Consider the following 22,495-nt stretch of genomic DNA (forward strand, 5'->3'; position numbering starts at 1 on the left):
ATTTTTATCCAATTTTTATAGGTCCTAGAGTAATGACTCTTCAAACGGTTCAAGGTAGTCCTGTGAAGGTAATGAGCAGTATACCCAAAACTATTACTCTCACACCTGCACAAATGGTAAGTCCTTTGCACTGTTGTAATACTTATTCAGGATGGTATGATTTCTTAGCACCTATAAAAGTTTGTTGAATCAAAACAATCACTTTTTTTTCTAGCAAATGTTAACATCTCAGCAACGAATAGTTAGCTCGAACATTTCGCACACATCTGCTAATATTATTCAAACTCAAGCTCCAATCCAACAACAGCAGACTCAAGTGGTACAATCTCAACAAACATCACAACCTGTGGTACAACAACTTCAGCAACAATCGAACAAAAATTATATTTCTCCCATCCTAGATCATAGTGGATCACGGAAAAGGCAAGAAATTGAACCAGACCACATGCCTGCATAGTAAGTCTATCAGAACTTTTGTAGTGCTTTACCCTCTCAATGTCCTCAGCACTTGAGTCTTTACTTCATTGTCAACATTTACTTTGCAGTAAAAGAAGGAAATCAGACAAAGTTGGAAAGGGTCTGAGGCACTTTTCAATGAAAGTATGTGAAAAAGTAAGGAAAAAGGGCTCAACTTCTTACAATGAGGTTGCCGATGAACTTGTCGCTGAATTTACTAATCCTTCAAACCTGCACAACAACTCTCCTTCTGATCAGGTACTTCCCTTTCTAAACACTTGAACATTGTACATGAAAAGTGGCATGGACTCAGAATAAAATGCATTACTTTTACAGTATGATCAGAAGAATATCAGGAGGAGAGTTTATGATGCTTTAAATGTCTTGATGGCTATGAATATAATTTCAAAAGAGAAGAAGGAAATCCGGTGGCTGGGATTGCCCACAAATTCAGTTCAGGAGTGCACATCCCTAGAAAGGGATAAGCATCTTATTGGGGAACGTATTAAGCAAAAAACTCAACAATTACATGAATTGATTCTTCAGGTGAGTCTTTACTTACTTTACTAAGTACTTTTACTTTAAGTATGTTAACCAACTGCTGTCACTGCAACCATCTTTACCAAGATAACTTGTGGGTAATCACCATTTGTACTCCACAGTTAATATGGTTTATTTTTACAGCAAATTTCTTTCAAGAACCTTGTTGAACGAAACAGGGGTCAAGAGAGCAAATATGGAGTTCCAGCTCCCAATACAGCTATTCAGCTTCCATTCATCATTGTCAATACCAGCAAGAAAACTGTCATTGATTGCAGAATTTCTAATGACAAGTACGTGTTCAGGTTTTACCAAGTATATATAGTTGGTTTATTGGAGCTTTTCTCTAATATCACCCAATCTATTTTACAGAATGGAATACCTCTTTAATTTTGATGATAAGTTTGAAATTCATGATGATATTGAAGTTCTTAAAAGAATGGGAATGGTGCTTGGTAAGATTCTATTTGCATTGCTAGACGATTTGATTTCAAATGTGTTCATTTCAAAACCATATTTTTTGATGCATGAAATTGTTTCTCTATCTTAGGTCTTGATAAGGGAGAATGTACTGATGAAGAATTATTAAAAGCAAAGAGTATGGTTCCTCGATCACTAGAGAACTACGTCGTTCGTAAGTACACGTCTTGTAATAGAAAAATCAATCAATTTGTTTTATACAAATCTTGTACTATTATCTAACATACTTCTATTTTAATTTTTTTCCTATTAGAACTAGCTCAAGGAAATACTGAACCAGATCTGCCTGAGTTATCTGCTGGTCCAAGCTCATCTTCAGTGAATGCATCATTTTTGGTTGATGAGTTTGATACACCTATGGGCCTTTCTCGTCATTCTTCACACACTGACCTGTCTGAAGAACCCCTTTCTCCATCACTTGAGACATATTCTGATGATGACTCTGAAATGTCAAGTGACGTGGAAATGCATTAGTGAAAAGCCTTGTGAAAGAGATATTTTTGTACATTAACCAGTCCAACAGTTTGGTGAAACGGAGGCCTGGAATGTTTCCCCTGTATTTGTAAGTCAGGCCTTTTTCTATAGAAAGGTCTTCAGACACAGGGAGATCCATAAATGTGTGCCAGTGTCTGGGGTTTTGAAGCTGAGCAAGCTTTGCATCCACCAGTTCTTAAGTTTTAATTTTCTGCTTGTGAAATAACATTTCCAGTAAGTGTTATTTTCTTGTGAAGTGCAATATGAATTCAGTATTTTGTAAATTGTGAAAGCTTATTTGTGTGGTCATGGGGAGCTGCAAAAACTTCTACCTGCTAATTACTCGGGAACATTACCCCGAATTAAGGTCCTTCAGTCCCCTATACAGATTTCTCCTAACTCATTGTGGTAACTCATTCCTTGTCTGCTAAACATCATAAAATGTTCATCATCTAGAAGTTCAGTAACTTGCTGTCTAAAAGTCTTTCATTCATCAGCTTTATTGACAATAAGCCTTATCTACAAATTTACTTTGAGACCATTACTTACACCGTGAGTGAAGTGGTCTAAGTAGATTTTCTGAAATGCACTAAACCCATCTGCATTACTAGAACAGTAATGAAACATGCTCAACTTTGATTGTATGTTTGTATTTAATTCAAGTATTCCATGCGGATAAGAGGCTTGAATAATCTCACATCTAGTTGTTTTTTGTTTCCTTTTTTTAAACATGTCAGTAGGACTTTTTCATTGTAATTCATTTTATGAATGTGAAGTAATTTTATGGATGTGAAGTAATCTCCAATGTATCAGCTCTGTGCAGACCTATGAGTGAGAGGAGCAATATGCTTTCTGAGGTTTAAAATAGATCTGCTCTGAACATGCCCTTCATTGATCAAGGTGTGTATGTTTAAGATATTCACTTTTGTTTCTGATGTAATGATAGACTTCTCATATTCTATTTTTATGAAGGATAAAATTTGATATTTTAGGCTTTTCTAGAAGTACAATGCAAATGCACTGATTCTTATCCTACCTATTTCAGTACATACACAGTAATAATACTAGTTACAACCTGCTCTATGGAAGAAGTACCTAAGTGAATTTTACCTCAAGTTAGTATGCATTGTCATTCTGACCGCCTAATAGTTTTGTTTCTCCCTTTTTACAAAATTAGTCTGTATATAGCCAAAGCAATTTCATGCTTTCTTAATATTAACTATTTCATTCTTTTAAACAAGCTGTAACTTAGGAGGTCACTGTACATAAATCCATATTCTTGGAATTATTGAAGTAGTTCAACATGATTCTAAGGGCTCTGATTTATAAAGAACAACTTTCTTATTTTGTACTGTTAATTATACACCTTACCTTCAGTCTTCTGTTCTGGTTCAGCAAGGTAACTTAGCTCAAAGCACTCCAAAAGTTCCCTTTTCCCCTCTTTCTTCTTAATGTATATTACCTTTTTAGCTAAAGGATTTCTCAAAGCTGACATTTTTACTTACAGATTTTGGCATACACCCTTGCAATAGGATCATGAGTTAAGCATGTTACAATTATGGTAGAATATATAGTAGTAGGCAGACTTTGAGATGGATTGGATCTTTGTCTTTGTGTTGTTACACCCTTGATGATGTAGACAATACTGTGTAAGATAGTCACTCAGGCAGAGATGAGAACAGATACTGTTCCCATCACCCTGTATGAAACCTGTGCACCTGTGTAGCCTAGCCTATTGGCTGAGAATATTTGTTACTATTTTGTATAAACTAATGAAATGAGAAACAAATCAGCATGTACAAAGATATAATTTTTTGGAAGTTAGTTAGTTAGCTTAATTCTTCTCAAAGTTCAAGGGAAGGGTGTTTATAATTTTTATGTACAAATTAATGCCTCAAGGAATGCCTTCTGGAGATGAATCAGGGTAATGTCTCTCATGCCATTTGTGAAACAAAGACTTGTCTTGACAAAGTAGATATTTTCTGTTCAATTGCAACTTTTCAAAAAGTATGAATACTCTTTTTACTATTTTGATCCACTAGTCACATTACCTATACTTCAAGTTAGTATTTTATTTTACTTTTAACTCACTTTTTGTAGCATTTTACTGAGTGTGTCAGATTGTGAAATCTTCCCATTTTGATGAGTGAAGCCTTTAATATTACACCAGAAAAACCTTGCTTCCACTTTACTTTCACTTACCAGGGTGTTGAATTTTGCAGTTACCCATGGGAATTAAAAAAATTACTGCCTTCCTATGACAACCATTCTGTTTTGCAGTATTTCAGTGGCAGTTGAACTGTACTCAATTTTATCATTTGCGACTTTTGGGGATTACGTCGTTAGTTATGAAGCAACTGTTTTGAAGTGTTTTTATTGTCTTATCAAAGTATGACATGCATGAGATACTTATATTTTGATAAAGTATATATTCAGTTATGGAAAATACCATCCATCACAGTTCATTGTGGTATGTGAGACCAAGTACTGCAGTAATGACCAAATTTCAGAGGAGACCAAAACCTGTGTCGCTCCGTTTTTTGTTTTTAAAAAAAATTTGTTTGGATCTCACGTATTGCTATTTTTACCCTGGACATGAAGGCATGATGTCTATGAGGACAATAACAACAATTGTAGATATTGTATGAAATGGTGGATTATTTGCGTCGAGATGAGATGATTTATTAAGATTGTGTGAGCACTCCTTTTGTTACCCATTGTACTGAGTAGTATAGTGACTCATCATGCCTTGGAGTGCAAAGTATGTGTTACTTGATGTGGCATAAACCGATTTTCAATAAATAGAATCACTTAGGATTAAAATTAGCAATTTAGAGTAACAATCTAAATGCAATTTGGTTAATTCTGTTCACTTATTGAACAAAGCAGGAATCATTTGTACAGTTTATTGTTGCTTTTCTTTTTCCCATCTAGTAGATGTATTTTGTTAACTCTCTTTCTACTAGACACTTAGCCATTTACAGGTGAACAATGCTTTTCAATGGTGAAAACTCTGTAATTGTCTAATCTGTTTTGTTCTATACCTTCATGACCTACCTTTTACCTAATGGGCAGTTTCTTTCTTGTTATCCTTGAAACATTCAACTGTTTAGAACTGAATACTGAAATACAGTCTCTGTATTTAACATGTGTCTTTCTATGAACATTTTTAATGTGTACAGTACTGTGTGCCTGAGTCAGGAAACAAGTAGATGAAAAGAAATTCAAAAAATACAGGAGTATTTTTTTTGTTTATTCTATGTGACAATACATTTAATTTAAACATATTCATCATTGAGTTTATAAGCATAAAAAGCTGGTGCTCTAAGCATGTGTATATAGGAAACAAACTCCGATAATGTTCTTTTTCACAACGTTAAGACCTGTACAAAAATAAGTCACCGTTGACCAAAGAGGTACTAATATGTGCCTTACTGAATTTAGGATTTTTTTGAGACTTTAAGCCTTAAAATCACTCCAGACAATTATAAATAACAAAATTCAACAACACAGAGCAGAAACAAACAACAATGCTCTTACAACAACCAATTTTCACAATACGAGGCATGCTACAAAATTGCATTTGAAAATAATGGAGCCCAACAAATACCCAACAAATAAAACTACATATATCAAAAAATATATATGATCTTACTATTTACAAAGTAAGATCCCATTGACATTTTATGGCAACAATGAGCCAATATTCATAATCTTACTCCAATGACCTGAAATAGCAGCACATTTTGATTTCATTTTCAGAGACTAGAACACACCAAAACAAGTTAAGATACTTTGGCGTCTGGCGCATAAAACAAAGAACTATAAGATAACTCCATAGTAAGATTTCATTTTCAATAAAGTTCAAAAATAATTACCTATAACACATTAGACACTTGATTGATAAAAACTAAAAGTTGATAGACAGTAATTCAGTGACTAATATAAATGGCAGGTGTACCGTACAATGTTATATACTGTTACAAACTTATATGTGCTACCAATAAGTATATTTTATAAATAATATCAGTAAGCAACCTCCGTTTCACTGGCATACAAACGAAAGGGACTCTCGACATCCAACGGAAAAACATGTAATAAGACACGTACTTCGACAAAAGATTATTCATAAGTACCTGCACGAGAGTTCTAGTTCATTCTTAGTTCAGAAAGATGCATACATCTCTAATACAAAATATAACTGTTCAGTCATTTCAACAGGAATCAAGTACAAAATGCAATCTAATCCTGGAGAAGAATAGAATATAGTAATTAAGTTTAAGTTAACTTCAAACAAACAATGAAAAATTCAGTCAAGGTTCAAACCAAATCAAAAATAATGATTAAATTTACATGGGTGGCATGGATCTTTGCTTTAAATTAATAAATTTCAAAGATACAAAAAAAGGGGAGAAGAAAAAGCTCCAGCATGAGATGAAAATGTGCGTTTTGCAACAGGACTTCAGAAATGCTGTCAGTGGCTTTCTAGCTCAGGATTAGTGGGAAGTTCTGGAAGGCAAAATAGGTACTAACAATGGAAGACTTACACGAAATGTAGGATATTAGAAGAATAAATAAGAACTAGACAGGCAAAGTGAACAAAACAGTAGCCTAAGCCAAATCATTCTTAAGAGTCTGTGTAGGGGCTAAGATAACTTGCAGGAACGTACCCTTTCCTTCCATACCTATCCTCAGCATGCCACCATTCCTTGTTCCCTTTCACGTCCTGCTTTTGTAAAATGTTGACAACTTGTCCCTCCTTGAGAGCTAAGGTCTGAGGACCCATACCTTCAAAGTCATACAGAGCATAGTAGAACTGAAATAGAATACAATTAAGTTAAAAAAAATCATGTAGGACAAAATAAAACTGGGAAAAAAAGAAAGAAAAACATATTTAAAATTTATGAACTTAAAGAAAAATAAACAAACATATGAGGAAATGAAAGCAAGTCAAGTCACACTGAAGACTAACAAATAGGCATAAGAAAGCACATTGACGTAAGCATAAAGAACATTTTGAAAGCCTTTACCTGATCTACATCACATGTGGAATCTTCTTCTTGATTCTCAACTTCATCTAGCATCTGCAATATTCAGAATAGGAATAGATATGCAATAAGGGCTAATAACAAAGCATTGAGCGACACAAATGTATGACATGAAAGCACACAAATAAAAAGAAGCCTTAGTTTAGAATAGGTAAAACAAATTATTGCACTCACTTGAATATTTTCATAAATATTGTTTTCACCAGAGGCATTTAAAACAGGTCCATAGTGATCATCTGACTCAAAAGGTACTTCTTCATACAATGCTCGGTTGCATGCTGTGTTTGTCACTTCTTCATAAGATGGCGGCAAGTTGCTGGTTGGTGTAGGTGATTTTCCCTTAGGTTTAGGTGGGCTTAGTGACTGACGTGGGCTATGATCCAATGACCTGAACAGGCAACAGGCATAACATCAATGCTAGTCTTCAAACAAACAACTTGATGAGAAGACAAATGCAACAGTGTATTTTAATTACTGACCTATTGCTCAGTGCTGAGTCAGGCCGAAGCTTATTTGGGGACGAAGAAGCACAAGAACTTATGCTTGAATTGATGCTTGATGATGGAGAAAGCGAGAGTCTGGACGAAATTGCTTCAAGACACTCTTTCCGAACAAATCCCTGAGCCACTAGCCAAGAATAAAAACACTTAGTCAAACCAAAATTATGTGACTAACTCTAGATTGTTATATAAACTTACCTCCATTATCCACAAACCAACGCAGGGAGCTCCCCATTGGGTCTTGCATCTTGATAACTCCCACCAAATGGCCTTTACTGAGAGCAAGGTCTAGTGGATCAGCAGCCACATGATCTTCGATGGTACTAAATAATTTACTGGAGGCATATCTGCTTTGCAGATAAGCTCTTTGACTTGCACTTTGCTCCAACTGGAGAGATGAAAAGCAAAGAAAGTATGAAATTTGACTACTCTCTCTGAGTAAAGAAAGCAGCTACCTAGCTGGTGGCACATGAAGCAAAGTAAGTACCTTTTGACCATCAGTCCCAAGCTGCCGGTTCAAATTAGGAGAAGTTTTAAGAGATTTCCTGCTGTTTCCTCCTGTTTCCTTAAAAGCTTTTGATGAAAAACTCAAGCGTCCAAGTTGATTACACACAAGGAAGTGTTTTACTGCAAAAGATTCTACAGCATCTCCTGTGGCTAAAGATAGTGAGGGAATCTGTCATTAAAAAAAAAAAAAAAAAGCTTTCAAAGATTGGAACAAACTTAAAAACTGTACAAAATAATAAACAAATTGGCAGTTATAGAATTTTAAAGGTGGATTTACGAACGCAACGCCGCAAGCGTAGCTCAACCGCTAACGTTAAAACAACGCTCGGAGGGTCACTCTCCCTGTCGTCACCCTGTTCGGACCATTTCTCCACCGTTAACTCAACGCTAGCGTTTAAGATAAGCTGGCTGCGTTGCGATCGTAAATCCACCTTAACTCTTTTGAATTTATATACCTCCATCAGATGTAAATACTGCTTTGTTATTTTCCCTGAAAACAGTTTTTGAGATCCAAGCAGTGAAGACAAACATTCAACTAGAATCTCAGTGCTTGACTTAATCAGCACCGGTAAATCTTCTAAAAGCTGTTGATTTAGAGCTTCATAATTATTTTTGCTTTTTTGTAATTCCTCCTGCAGTTGTCTGTTTTCTTTATTTTTATCAGCTTTTGCTAAACAATTATCATAATCCAGAAGCTTATCATTTCTTTTTTCAATTAACTTGGATGGACCTTGGAAAAGTTCAATTAAAGTCATAAGAGGAGCAGTCACTCTTCTTTCAACAACAATTTTAAATTCATCCCAATATTGGCTTAAAATGAGTCGCTGCGTAGTTCTGAATTCATCTACATCTTGATCACTAGAACGCTCCATATAAAATGTGGCCAAAACTTCTCCCAAATGAAATAAAGCTGTGACTTCTTCATTCAGATAATTTAGTTGAACATCAAGATTACGTACTAAAAGGCGTAATGTCCTCTCAAGAGCATGAAATGAACGCTCTTGCTCCAAGAACAATTCATCTTTTGGAGCTAAGCTTAAGCCAAGAGTCGAAGATAATTTTGCACTTAGGCGAGATGACTTCTTAGCAACTGAGTGAAGGTTTAATTTAGCCATCTTTCTCGCTAGAGTAGAAGTACCATCACCTAAATATTTAGACACAATATCTTTTCTACGCTTATATTCGTTTATATCAGATGCCATATTGGTGAAAACTTTGACTGCTTTCAACAAATCATGTTTATCTTTATGACGGTCTTCTGTACATTTGATGAGTTCATTAAGAATCAGTGGATACTTTAAAAGCCTCTGAACTGGTTTAATGAGGACAGATCCTACGTTAAAACATGTAACCTGGTATCTTAGAGTTTCCATTGCTTTGTCAAAAACTGCTTGTGCCCCTGGGACTGTTTTGTATTTATCAAGTAAACATAGTGCATTTTCATGATTTGCACAGTATTCACTGTAAACTTTTTTGATAAAATCTGCATGTTTGAGGAAAACTGGTCCAATGCACTGATTTTCATCAGATTGGCCTTTCATAGCAAATTGAAGAGAGTCCAAAAAATTTTCTGCGACATGCATTACATCTAGGATATTTCCAAACAACGCCTTCACATCAATACCCCTTTCTTCAAGCATTGTAGGATTATGCAAATTAAAGACTTCATATGTCATCTTCAGATCTCGAACATATTCTTTCTCGGTCATCACAAGTTCTGATATCACATTTTGCCTCTGTTCCTTCATTTTGATTTTCATCTGTTCTGTGCATTCTGAAGATGTCTGATGGGTAGACGATTCAGCTTCTGTTTTGTCCAGTTTACTCTTAAAATGATGAATATCAATTTTCAGTCTTCGCATTTTCTTTTCATACATTGCCCCACATTGACGCAACTCTTCTGCACGCTGATCATTTCCTTCAGTTTTTTCTAATTCTGTTTCAACTTCCTCGTGCACCATCTGGATTTCCTGTAGGTGTAGACACATAACTTGTAAATGAAAAAAATCACAATGAATATACCCAATTAACTTATGAAAGTGGGAGAATCATCATAAAAGTTACATTATGAAGAGAAGTTACTTACAAACCCATTCCATTTAGAAGCATGTCAAAAATTTATCATTGAGATTAAGAGATAAAAACTTAACTAATCTCTATTTGAGATGTGCTAAATTTACAAACCTGTAGCTGCTTTTCTTTCTTTGTTAGGAGTTCCCTTATGTCGTCTACATCATTTACATCATCTGACAGCACTAGAATAATAGGAGCAATATTTTACAATATTTATGACAACTACCAATAAAAGCATTACCTACACAACTTAAGAAATGCAAAATTTTTACCACATGGAGCCGATGTCTGTCTTGGCAATCTTTTCAAGCTCTTCCGCACAGGCGTCTGACCAGCAACAGGAACAGGAGGAGCAGGTCTATGTGGTGCCCGATCAATACTAGATCTTCTGGATGGTGGAGGAGGGCGTTTAGGACATGATGGTTTGGGAGGTAGAGGTATGGGAGGAGCAGATCTATGCTTCATTTTATTTTCTGTTGGAAAAAAATAATTAACATAAAAAAATCTATAAGTCCAACATTAACTATTTAAATACAACTTTGAATTCTTTCTTTTTTTCTTATTTACCTTGAATGATAGTAGGTTGATCATTATGTGTGTTTGGAAGTACTGTTGGTAATGGTTTTATATCTTTGACAACCTGTTCAAACATTCCATTTGATACTTCAACAGCATCTGCCGGGGGAGGTGGTGGAGGATAGTTTGGTGGTTTAAGATCGTCTACATCTTCCAAAATATCAGATCTATCTTTGTTGCTATTAGAAAAGTCATGTTGCTCAAGTTCCTCATCATTCTTGTCACTTTGAACCTTGACAATGTTGAGTTCTTCTTTGTAATCAATGAATGTTTTTTCAATTGGTGATCTTCTTTTCAATGGTATAACATCTAATCCAGAGAGGTTTCTTGTTATCAAATCATCCACTTTATTTTCTTTCTTTCTGAATTCCACTGAAAAGTCGTGAGGCTCAAAGGTCCTAGGTGCTGGTTTTTGAATACTCAATAAGGGCTCCAGGGTGCAGGTAAAGCTAGTAGATCTGAATAAAGTTCCAGGAGGGGAGACACTTTGTGATGTCAAGTGATTGGAAGGACACAGGCCAGTAAGCCCAGACTGATTCCGCACTTCATACCAGTCTTTATCAATAATATTCATTACCATCACAGTTTCTCCTTCTTTCACAGACAAGTCTCCATTCATTTGAGCATCGAAATTATAAATTACTTTGGCATATGATCTAGGCGTTAGACTTTGGTGAGTATCAGCGTTGTCTATTTGGTTCAACACAGGGCCTCTCCAGCCTCTATCACAATCTACTAGTATGTTGACATAACTTACTGGGAAAATACCTTTCCTTCCATCAATTTCTCCTTCAAGCCAACCATCGTCAATATAGCGGATAAGATGAACAATTTCATTCTCATGAAAACTCAACTCATTAGCATACTGAGCATAAAAGGGATAGAGAGTCATGCCATATGGTTGAATATTGCCATCATCTAGTTCACTTACAAGCTCAGTCAGATATGATGAACTGCCACCTCTTATAGCCAAATCTGACCGTTGGGAATGACCCTCAAGGTTGTAACTCTCTGAACACATTGATGGCATGTTGAGTTTAAAATAGTCATCCTTAAAAATCTCGTCGTCTGAATTTACAGGATTTGGTTTAGATTGCATAGGCCTTGCCTCCTTTTCAGGAGAGAATGACATTAGATCCTTAGAGAATGACTCCACCTCAACATTGTTGGAACAGTTCTGGAGACTCTTTGTATTATTTTCATTGTTAAATGTTGAGTTGAAAGTGTTGGTGCAGTGAAGAATTCCAGAGTTGTCACTAAAAACACTTTTCGGTATAGAATCATCTAAATCAGCCTGGTTTGTTGGTGTCTCCTCTAATAATGTGACATATGCTGCTGGAAAAATTCCACTCCGATCCCCGCAAATGCCCCTTAAAAAAAAACAAAAACTGATTAATATTAAATCTCTTACTTTTGTTCAGAAAGTTCAAGGATGGTAGACGTCGAACATGCCTAAATCATATTATGTACCTGTACCATCCTTTATCAGTTTCCTCAATAATAGTCACAACGTCTCCCACACAAAGATCTATTTCTTCTTCTAGTTGTGCTTTCAAACTTATTTTAACTCGTGCTTTGACATTCATGGCAGTTTTGCTTCTCTGAGCCTGTTAAGGGGGTTTTCAAAATATGCATTCAGGGATGTCAGAAGCACAAAACATTAATTTAATCAACTATACCTTTCGAGGTGAAGAATTTATAAGCCATGTAAATGTGTCAGGAAAAACACCTGTGCGATTTTGGCTAATCTTTCCATACCACCAGTGTTCATCTAATTTTTTCTCACCAATAATAAATTCACCTGCAAAAACAATCATGAAGTGACCACTTACAATTAAGTCCCAACTGCTTAGAAAGAAATTTTTAATTAAATCAAATAAATAGAAGAGATACCTTTATAAAACCTCAAATCTCCATCCTGTTCTCCTGAGAAATCAGCAATTGCAAGGAAAAGTTCTTCATTGTCTTTAAGCTCAGGTGTTTCAACAGGAATTAGCTGATCCGAGGGAAATAATCCAATTCGACCAATGGAATTTCCGTAGCACCAATACTTGTCGATTGGCTTAATGACCTGTGGAGAGAGAATTGAGAGATTGAATGAGTAATGCTGCCAGTCATTGAGTGGAGATTTTTGTCAGAACACTTACTTGGAAAATATCACCTTTGGAGAGACTAAGCTCTCCTTCCATTGTAGTAAATACATCTTTCAATACTTTTGTAATGCTACCAGCTTCCATTGTTTTAAGCTACAAGAGAAAAGGCATGAAAGGCAGGCCGGCATATAGGGTTGTTTCTGTTGTTTGAGAAAATGACAATCACACAGTCCAACAGCAGATTTACATTTATAATAAAAAGCTAGTATGTATAAATCTTAAAATGTAAGTAAAAGTAATATAAGTAAAAATATTATAAGTAATAAGTAAAAATAGTGGACTTGAAAGCCTGATGAAGTTGGGTGCAGTGAAAAACGCACAAATAGCACTATAATTGAACAAGAATAATTTTGAAGCAGACGGATATGCTTATAAACTTTCAAAGTACCTTCAATTCGAACTTCGACACACGAAACCTTTCCGTTCTCTACACCTAGTTGTCCATTCGTGTTAGGAGACGTCATCTATCAACCTGTAAGCCACTGTAAAGCCTCCTATCAGTGCAAAATTTTATAATTTCGCTCCATATCTTAACCTACTCTTATCAATCAAACAGCTTGTTTGGGTTGTTGCTGTCATTGTCATTGGGTGCTTTCACTTTTCTTTACAGAAGAGACAGGAGGGAGGACCACTGACCGCAGTTGACCGCCACTACCGGTGGGTTTGTGGGTTTCCGGCTCCTGGCGCGCTCTCTTGATTTCCAATTTCCCGATGCGTCAGGTTTGTTGAAGTGGTTTGAACGGTTTGAAGTTTCTGAGTGTTTGCTCGCAAACTTGAGCTTTCTCAGGGCAGAAATGCAGACACAATGCTGCATGCGTAGCATGCGTATGCGTTGCCCCGAGTTCATGCCTCCCCGCCACTCCACGATAATGCTCAAGGCTTTTTCAGCATCCGCCGCGCCGGCGCTATCAGCGATTCCGGTCCTTCCGGGGCTGCATACCCATTATCACTCAAGGCTGGACCGGCTGGACAAAGAAAAAGCCATTTAGCCTTGCCACCTGCCACCCCCTGGCCACCCATGTGCCCCTCCCCTCCCCCCATCCTAAAAAAATATAATAATAAATGACATTATTCCCGGTCGCATTTTAATTTGGTAAAAAAAATGTACTAATGCGCATCGATGCATTTAATAAAAAGCCTTCGCAAGCTAAAGGGAAGTTTTGCGACATCCAAAATCAAAAGACAATCTCCAGGCGCGCGCCGTTGTTCTTTTGTCAACAAGGAAATAATTTGTGTCACATGACAGATGACAGACAATGGAGGTTATGCAACGAAGCCGTCTGCTAGAAACAACAACTAACGTCAACAGACACATATGTCACAGGCGCAGTTGTGATTAAATGCATGATGCCCGGCCCTACATTTTGATAGGCAATTAAGTTAATCCAGGTAATTGGTTCAAAAAGTTTTCCAAGGAGGAGAAACTAGAACTACAGTTACGAAGGCCGTCTGGCTGACGTAACTCAATGATAAAACTAGCAGATGTGTGTGTCATCAACTATCTTGCCATGGACTTTTTTCTGGCATACGTGTTCGATTGCACTAAATTATTTCAGTGAAGACCTACTTATGTTATGGCATTATTTTTTTTAAATATATTCGCTTTGAAACGATTTAAGAATTATTTGATTGATAACCAGTCACATTGGTTATGGTACTTATCAGTAAGAAATAGCTTTCTTGACAAAGTAATATGTATGTCTCATGTATTGGAATGTTTTGATTTGTATTTTGATTAGGAAAATGTCTTTTCCAGGAGTCATTTTGTTTTTAAGTCAAAATGTTTAAAGGCCTTAAAAACAAAATACGTGAGGAAACTGGGAGTGATGTGTCAAGAATTATAGGTGGTACACCCCAAAATAAGACCACATTTAAAGGAAGACATTCTCGTCAAGGATCAACATCAAGTGTTGGCAGCTTGTCAATTGATGGAATTCGTGAGGAGAACTCTCAATCACCAGAGTTCATTGATCATAGTAGCGAAATAAACCAGGATGACTGTAAGTCGTTATCTCAACGAGATGTAAAGTTGATTGACAAGCGGGAAGAAGAATGGAAAAAGAGACTGGGCAAGCTAGAAATTGAATGGAAACGGAAACTTGATGAGAAAGACAGAGAATGGAAAAAACAATTGGAATCTAAAGATGATGAAAAACTCTTAAATGAGAAAACTATTGAACAGCTACAGAAATCTCTACAATTGGCTGAAGGTCAGTAATTTCAATATTAAAATGTGTGTCATAGTCTTGGGTGAATCTTACCAAGAAATTTTACATTTTCAGAATTTAAAGAAAAATATTGCAAATTTCAAGAAGAAAAAGAGCAGCTTGAAGGATTTCAGTCACAAGAAATGTCAAAAATTAAACATTTGGTAGGTTGTGGGTTACAAAGAAATATTACGTTACAACTTGTTTGGTCGTTGCTGTATCTGATGTTACTATTTGTCTCACTTAGCTCCTAGCAAAAGAGAGAGAGCTGTCAGAAAGAATCAACTCACTGAAAGAGATGAATATCCAGAATTCAACCCTTAAACTAGAAGTTGCGCGTTTGCGACGATTTGAAGAGGAAATCAGCAACATTCAGGTTAGTAGGTAACTAATTTTCATTTCCCATGTTAAAAGGGAAAAAAGAGAACTTTTCGTTTTGATTGAGCTCTGCTTTCACTGCTTATCATTTCAAAGGTCAACACCGCATTTTGACAGCTCTATTTAGTGCTTTAATAACACAGTGCACTTCATACAAACCAACTTTTTAAAAAACATTGTGCAAGGCTTATTAGAGTTTTCTGTGAACTATTCAGTATTTGGATGATCAAGGAAAGAAGTAAGACTGATCAGAACTCCTAATTTTTTATTTAGTTACAACCTGAAACACATGATTCAGGTAGTGGGAGTCATTGTATAATAGATTTCCAAAAGACTCATGAGAACAAAAAGGGAAAAGACAACACATTTTTGTTGTTATTTAACTTTTTTACCTTTTCCTTACAATTTTTACAATTTTTTACATTTTCCTTCTCTCTTACCATTGTTGTCTCTCTCTAAATCAATGCACAACATACTTCACTCAATAATTGGTCTGCCTCATTTTGTTTTAATCAATTGTTTCAAAAGCATGTTTTCATAGGTTTCTGATTGTAGTGTATCATGGCTTTTGGATTTTTTGTGTTATTCTACTCTTTTGGGCTATGCGTTGCACCATATGACTGGTTTGGCTAGCAAGTGTCTACTAGTTCTTCATCAATAATTTGTGATCCTGAACAATGAAGATCACGTCCATCAGTTTGCATCCCCAGGCTTTCGTTTTTCGTTTGGTGTTTCATCAATTACTATATCTTTTGAAGCAACATCAATTATTACATAACCTGAAGCTATTAGAGAAGCTAATGAATTGAATGAAGGTTTGTCTTATTGTGCATTCACTTTACATAAGTAATGTCCTTGTTGCATGTTTGTCTTACATTATTTTTTGTAAACAACACTCAATATTTTCCATATTGCATGTGGTATAATTACAGGCATGGTGGTAGAACTTTGACGATAGTTGATTTATGCTAGTACTTTGTTTTCTCATACATCATGTTTGACATTAAATCGGTTGAGCCTGGTGATTAATTTTCTTCTTTCATGGTACAGGATGAAATGGAGACTTTGCGGCATTCCTCTGAGCAAGAACGAACAACTCTCAGAAGTGAGTTAGCTCAAAGTGAAGAAAATGTTCGCCATCTTTGTGACAGAGTTGCTGTTTTAGAAAGGAGAACAAGTGCAGACTGTGTGGCACTTGGTGCTCCACTATCAATTGATGAAAGAATTCAGGGGCTTTTAGGAGAGCGGACCCTCTTGGAAAGACGCCTTGAGGAAGCTCACCTGCATTTAGCTGACATTAAGTCTTCTTGGAGTAGTAAAATAACATCACTAGAAACACAAGTAAGATTCCCACACAAATAGCACTATATTTTTAATTTATAATCCAATTTCGCACTTTTAACCAAAGTTCAATTTTAGGTTGGACGGTTGTGCCGGCAAGCTGCAGAAGAAGGTGCAGAGAGAAGAAGGACAGAAAAAGAATGTGAGCAACTTCAGGCAAGAGTTCATCAACTTGAAACTGAGCTGGCAACTGCAGCAGAGGGAGCTCTGCAAACAAGCACATTGGCCCAAGAACTTGAACAAATTCGAAGTGAACTTGTAAGTGTTTTTCACATTCTCTCTAAGATATTTTCTACTGTGAGTTTGCCTTTGACCTGGAACTCTTTTCACCTTCTCATACTCATTTTATAAGACTAATGGTATTGAATTTAAAGTGCCTGTTTGGTTTGCATGCATTTAGGTAATTGGTTTCAATTGTAATTTTGCATGACCTGTAGAAATTCGACCCTGCTCCTCCTCATTAAGTTCTATGCATTTGCTGGTACTGGCAATAGATTTATTACACCTTTACACCTCCCTTCTACACACAGGAGGCATACCCCTTCTGGTCACTTTGTGTTTCATTAAGTTATAAAATATAGTAGGCCAGAGGTATACTGTGAAAACTGAACAGTGTACATTCTATGGTGAAATATCAGCAATCATAGATGATTAATGATTTATCAGTGTTCATGACATGTACACTGATTTATCAACAATCACCAGGAATCATCTCATCAATGCTCATGTTATGGTTTTTTGCTACAATATCCTTTGAGACGGATAATTTTGGGAATTGGATGACATTTTCATGCTGATTGTTCAGTGTACATGCCATATTCATTGTTAATCAGTGATCATCAATGATTGTAGGTATTTCAGCATACAATGTGCACCACTCAGGTTTTTAGACTAGACAGTATTTTTGGTCTGATTTTGATTTTATTTGTTTCTTCAATCTGGGTGTCTTGACATTCTCTTCACAATTGGAAATTTCCAGCTTATTTTACATTACATTTTACAGATGGAGTCTTCAGATGAAGAGACTACTTGGTTTAAGTGTCAGACTTACATTGGCAAGGAGTGATACCAAGAACTTTATTTAAAAAAAAAAAATGGATTCCTTTTTATGTCACTAAAAAAGTTATATAGTCCATTTGCATAGTGTGACTGATGGTTTATTTTTTAATACATTTTGCATGCAGTTGTCTTTTATTCTTTGTGTTATTATTGTAGTATTGAATCAGTGTGCTCATTAAAGCTCATTATGTCTTCTAAACATGGAAACTCCTTGAAGGGTGCTTGCATGAAAAACATTACATGGAGTTGTCAGATGTCTAGCCAAGATACCCATAAACTAACAGGTCAATGATGGTCTTAACGAAAACAAAATGATTACCTCTTAGTATTTTTTCAACTCTAGGTTTTATCACCATAATGGGTCATCTAGGATTTCTACTGTTGTCTGTTACCTAGATGCCTTTTTAAAACTGTTATTCGTTTTAGATTACTTCGTAGAATAGTTATCTTTTGGTATTATCTTTGTAGTTTTATTAATTAATTTGATTGTTTTCTATTATTACACTATGAGGCTGGCTCTTAATAAATTTTTTGTTTTTAGTTGCTTTTTTTAAATTGTTTTAAAGATGGGAACTACTGTAGCAATCTCCCTTTCACCCCTATGTCCCTCTTTCTCTCTCTTTTCTACCACACTGTATGTATTGGTAAGCCCACTAAATATGTACTAAGAACAACATTGCTTCTATTTGTGTGTTCAGAGCTTGTACATCTAGTTTGTTCTTGCTTCTAAAACCCTAACATTTTCACTTTAGCCTCTGTATGACCATTTCCAATTTTAAAACTTGACGTGTGATGGAGGAATACAGTTATCAATGCTCTCAAACAGCAAACAGATCACACTAAGACATTTCGTTTTGATGTGTTATTTTTTATTGTGTCGTTTTTTTTGTTTGCTTCATCATGTGTTTTTATTTGTCTGGCAGGATGCAGCATTGATGGAGAAGACTGAAGTTTCTGTGGAGCTGAAGGAGACTAGAAATTCTTTAGAAGAAGAAGTAAAAAGACTGAATGAAACATTATCCTCACAAAAACTTGAAATGGAATTGTTTCAAGTCAAGTCAGATGCTGAAGTAAAAAAACTCAAAGAAGAAATTTCAGACTTACATAAGTTGATGAAATCTACCGCTGACTCCTCTAAAATGCAAATAAGCACTCTCCAATGTGAGCTTGAAGCAGAAAAGTTAAAGTGTGCTGAAATATTAACTGCCTTGAATACAGAGAGGAGTGCAAAGGAAGCTGCTGAGCTGAGAGCAAATACAATTTCTGATGAGGTAAAAACTTATAAACTGAATTACTTAAATCCTTATCAAAGTTCTTATTTTATCTAAATTATGAACTTTTACAGGTACACAATTCTAATGAATGTATTGACTCTAAGCAAAATGAAATTTTAGAACTAAAGAGTTATGTAGCAGTACTGGAAAGCAGTATTGCATCAAAGGACAAAGTATGTCAAAATTATTGTTTGTTATAAGTAAAGGTTCTGAATTTTTATTTTTCGTTTTCCCTTTTACTAACTTGAATTTTATGCACAGGAAATATCCCAAGTTCAAAGCCAAAATGATAAAATAACTATCGAAGTGCAAGAACTAGAAAAGGAAAGGGATATGTATATTGCCAAATCCAATCAAGACAAGGATTTGCAGGACATAGTTTCAGAGCTTGAATCCCAACTTGTTGATAAGAATAAGGTACAGAATGACCATACAAATGGAAATGCAACTCTCAATCAATTTTGCTTATGTGTGTTTTTTTCTTCTGTTGAGCAGTCTATCAAACAGCTTCAGCAAAGATTAGGTGATATGAAGAAAACACTTCAAAAAGAACTGAATTTGCATCCAGATGGTTATGGTGGAGATATTACAAAAAGCAATGGAACTACCGGCATAGCCCTTGATGATACTTCTGCTGCTGTACTTGCCCCAAGCTCAAGCCATCAGGTTTCTCAAAGAAGATTACAACAACAAGCAGGAGCAGCTTTTAGCTCTGAAGGAAGTAATGATGTGAATTTTCAGTACCTGAAGCATGTGCTCATCAAATTTCTCACTAGTCGGGAATATGAGGTTTGTGGAGTGTGTTGTTCTAAATTGTTTACCTTTATTTGAAGCATTTCTAATCTTAATTAATGTTTCTCTGTCTGATTTGATCCAGGCCAAACATTTAACCAGAGCTGTTGCAACTCTTCTTCATTTCTCTCCAGAAGAAGAAAAACTTCTTCAAGAAACATTGGAGTGGAAAATGTCTTGGTTTGGCTCTCGACCTAACCTTGGATTTGGCCAAACAGCTAAAACTATTCGTCCCAGTTAATTATAATTACATTCATTTTTAAAATTAAACTATCCGTTTCTGTTGTGGTAACTAATTTTCTATTGAATCATGTAATGTAAGCTAAAATATTCCATTTTGCCCTCACATTTTTTTTCTAGCTTTATGGAGTTGTGATTTTGTGATTTATGCTAAGCTGATTTGGCTATATTTCACAAGATTCATTTTATCAAATTCCTGAAATTCCTGAAATGTGATCAATGTGTTCATATACTTGTGATTAATATATATGTACTCACATTAGAAAGCAATTGCTCTATGTGGATTGCATGGGCTGTGTAATGCACTGGACATTTCTCAATGATCTTTACAAAAAAACAAAAACAATGCATAGTTTCCTGTGGTCAAGTCAAGACAACAAGATGTTAGTATTGGATGTATGTAATCCAATTTTGAGGAGATTTCTGTGGATATGCTTGAGAGAATAAGTAGGTTAATTATTCTGTATGACTGTGGTACCTTTAGTCAACAAGTCCTCTATCTTGTCCACGTGCCATGCACCTGCTTGTTTTGTTATGTTTAAGTTTATTTCATATTTTAACATAACTTTAGACCATGTTATCTTCCGTCCTTTAAAAATGCATTTTTTATCGGCTTTGTTTTAATCTCTTATTGTTGTTAATTTATACAAAGATATGATTATATGTAGTCAATTTAAACTGAAATTGAAACTGTTTTAAAATTGAGCAATCTTTGAACACTTAGTGTGATACACTCTAGCTCTAGCAACATTGTTTCCTTATTTTCTAGTCTTTAATAGATGAGATTGATCAAAGAATGTTAACTGTGCTGCAAGCATCCCAACCACACCCCACCTAGTATTGAGGCCTACTGTTATATTTTAAGAGTGAGATTTATTTGTATTTCTATCTATTATTTTCATTCCCATAGAATATTTTCTTTATAATCTAGATTCAAAATAGCTTGTTAGTAAATGAGCAGCTTTGTCATTAATTTCAATGTCTGCCAAAGAATCTGGTCTATCACAAAGAATCAAGAGTTACACTCTGTAAATTTGACACAGTCTTAACTAACTTACAGGGTGGTCCAAAGACCCCCTCCTTTATTTTGCTTATGCTGTACCGCATGCAGGCGTGGCGGGCGGGCTTGCCTGCCGTCGCTCCGCACGGCGCCTTATGGCCCCGTGTGAGTATGCAACCCGCCCGCACTACCGCATGCGGTACAGTATAAGCAAAATAAAGGAAGGGGTTTATGGACCACCCTGTATAACACGGTGAAGATATGTTCTGGATTATATCAATAATTTCTCCAGAGTATCATGATTTTTTAAAATTAAAATGAAATAACTATTCCTCGAGCTAACAAACTTTTGGGGATGAGGGACCAAATATCTATTGTCATGTTGGTTGGTAAAACCATTTCCAACCTGTATTGAGTGCACTGAAAGATAAGTAAGATGAAAAGTGGGTAAATGTTCTCACTCTTTATAAGTATTATTTTCCCCCAGTTTATTTTCATTTTGTTTTTATCACTTACATCAAAGAGTGAAACAAGTGAAATGTGTGAACCACGTTAATTTGGTCCTTTTAGGATACAATCAAAGGGACAAAAACATTTTGACTTATTTGTAACAATTGATGAATTATCTACCGCTTCCACAACAAGTCAATTCCACTGCTGTTGGAAATAAGTCTGTTGAAATGAAGCAAAATTTTCGGATTTGTCATAGTGATTTGACTTTATATACCTTAAACTATATTTTACTACTGTATTTAACGAGGTCGAATAAACTCAACACCCATTCAATCACTGTACCACATTGAATTATTAAGTGCTCGTGTTTGTGCGACCTTCTGCAATCCGCCCGCATCCCGGACGCGGGGCGCTTTTCGTTCAAGTTTCCTTAGCTTCAGCAGCGGTTCGATTCAAACGAGTTGGACCGGACACGCCTAACGACGGCTCCGATCGTCGTGGACGGTCGAAATGAGCGGGGAAGATATCCGAGCAAGCTTCAGGGAATGCAGGTGTCGATCACCCGTCAGGAGGAAATCCGCTCGAGAACCGGCAGTTATCGACTGCAATCTGAAATCACACGCCCTTCTAGCCCGTTCCTTTCCGTACCTTTCTGCACGGTACGTTCGAGGAGGCATACTCACTCACTGTACGCGAGTGCGAGTGTGGAGGGCGATGGGAAGAAGGGGGTCGAGGGGAGGATTCACCGAACTCGCTCACTCGGCGACGCGAGACGAGCGCGATGACAATGCTTTGTTTCCCGGCGCCGCGTCGCGCGCGAGGCAATGAGGTAATTGATGCGGACCAAAGCCCGGCCTGACTCATGCAGCAGGGAGCGCGGGAAAGGACCAGCAGCATCAGACCGACCGGCCAGAGTCCGGGGGCGTGGCGGGGCGGGGCGGGGC

The 22,495-nt window shown here is 36.3% G+C and overlaps 3 protein-coding genes across 8 annotated transcripts; 2 read left to right on the plus strand and 1 right to left on the minus strand.

Annotated features, from left to right (window-relative positions):
- The first annotated feature begins 6 nt into the window (after nt 1-6).
- Nucleotides 7-5,096, plus strand: LOC113210999 (transcription factor Dp-1). The gene is made up of 8 exons (XM_052265925.1): nt 7-116; nt 215-456; nt 546-714; nt 793-1,002; nt 1,141-1,289; nt 1,369-1,451; nt 1,547-1,630; nt 1,730-5,096. The coding sequence occupies exons 1-8, from the start codon at nt 33-35 to the stop codon at nt 1,948-1,950; spliced, it is 1,242 nt and encodes a 413-aa protein (XP_052121885.1). The 5' UTR covers nt 7-32; the 3' UTR covers nt 1,951-5,096.
- Nucleotides 5,097-5,182: 86 nt separating this feature from the next.
- Nucleotides 5,183-13,439, minus strand: LOC113210998 (dynamin-binding protein). Of its 3 annotated transcripts, none has more exons than XM_026429230.2 (15): nt 13,196-13,439; nt 12,802-12,900; nt 12,548-12,725; nt 12,334-12,455; nt 12,125-12,261; nt 10,646-12,024; nt 10,351-10,551; nt 10,190-10,260; nt 8,461-9,966; nt 7,986-8,174; nt 7,697-7,886; nt 7,478-7,625; nt 7,173-7,386; nt 6,981-7,034; nt 5,183-6,766 (listed from the first exon to the last, which is right to left on the minus strand). In XM_026429230.2, exons 2-15 carry the CDS (start codon nt 12,889-12,891, stop codon nt 6,578-6,580), a joined length of 4,668 nt encoding a protein of 1,555 aa, XP_026285015.1. In that variant the 5' UTR covers nt 12,892-12,900; nt 13,196-13,439; the 3' UTR covers nt 5,183-6,577. The 3 variants fall into 3 exon arrangements, with proteins under 3 accessions (XP_026285015.1, XP_026285014.1, XP_026285016.1); XM_026429229.2 differs by having other exon boundaries at nt 8,461-9,975; nt 13,196-13,438; XM_026429231.2 differs by lacking the exon at nt 6,981-7,034 and having other exon boundaries at nt 8,461-9,975; nt 13,196-13,438.
- Nucleotides 13,440-14,032: 593 nt separating this feature from the next.
- On the plus strand, nt 14,033-21,884 carry LOC113210990 (golgin subfamily A member 1). Of its 4 annotated transcripts, none has more exons than XM_026429211.2 (11): nt 14,033-14,196; nt 14,564-15,017; nt 15,090-15,178; nt 15,262-15,390; nt 16,443-16,733; nt 16,812-16,991; nt 18,716-19,063; nt 19,138-19,239; nt 19,328-19,483; nt 19,562-19,855; nt 19,944-21,884. In XM_026429211.2, exons 2-11 carry the CDS (start codon nt 14,588-14,590, stop codon nt 20,097-20,099), a joined length of 2,175 nt encoding a protein of 724 aa, XP_026284996.1. In that variant the 5' UTR covers nt 14,033-14,196; nt 14,564-14,587; the 3' UTR covers nt 20,100-21,884. The 4 variants fall into 4 exon arrangements, with proteins under 4 accessions (XP_026284996.1, XP_026284997.1, XP_026284998.1 ...); XM_026429212.2 differs by lacking the exon at nt 14,033-14,196 and adding an exon at nt 14,257-14,471 and having other exon boundaries at nt 14,547-15,017; XM_026429213.2 differs by lacking the exon at nt 14,033-14,196 and adding an exon at nt 14,257-14,471.
- The last annotated feature ends 611 nt before the right edge of the window (nt 21,885-22,495 follow it).

Source organism: Frankliniella occidentalis, unplaced genomic scaffold (genome assembly GCF_000697945.3).
Source record: "Frankliniella occidentalis isolate FOCC.00 unplaced genomic scaffold, Focc_3.1 Scaffold32, whole genome shotgun sequence".
Lineage (NCBI taxonomy): Eukaryota > Metazoa > Arthropoda > Insecta > Thysanoptera > Thripidae > Frankliniella > Frankliniella occidentalis.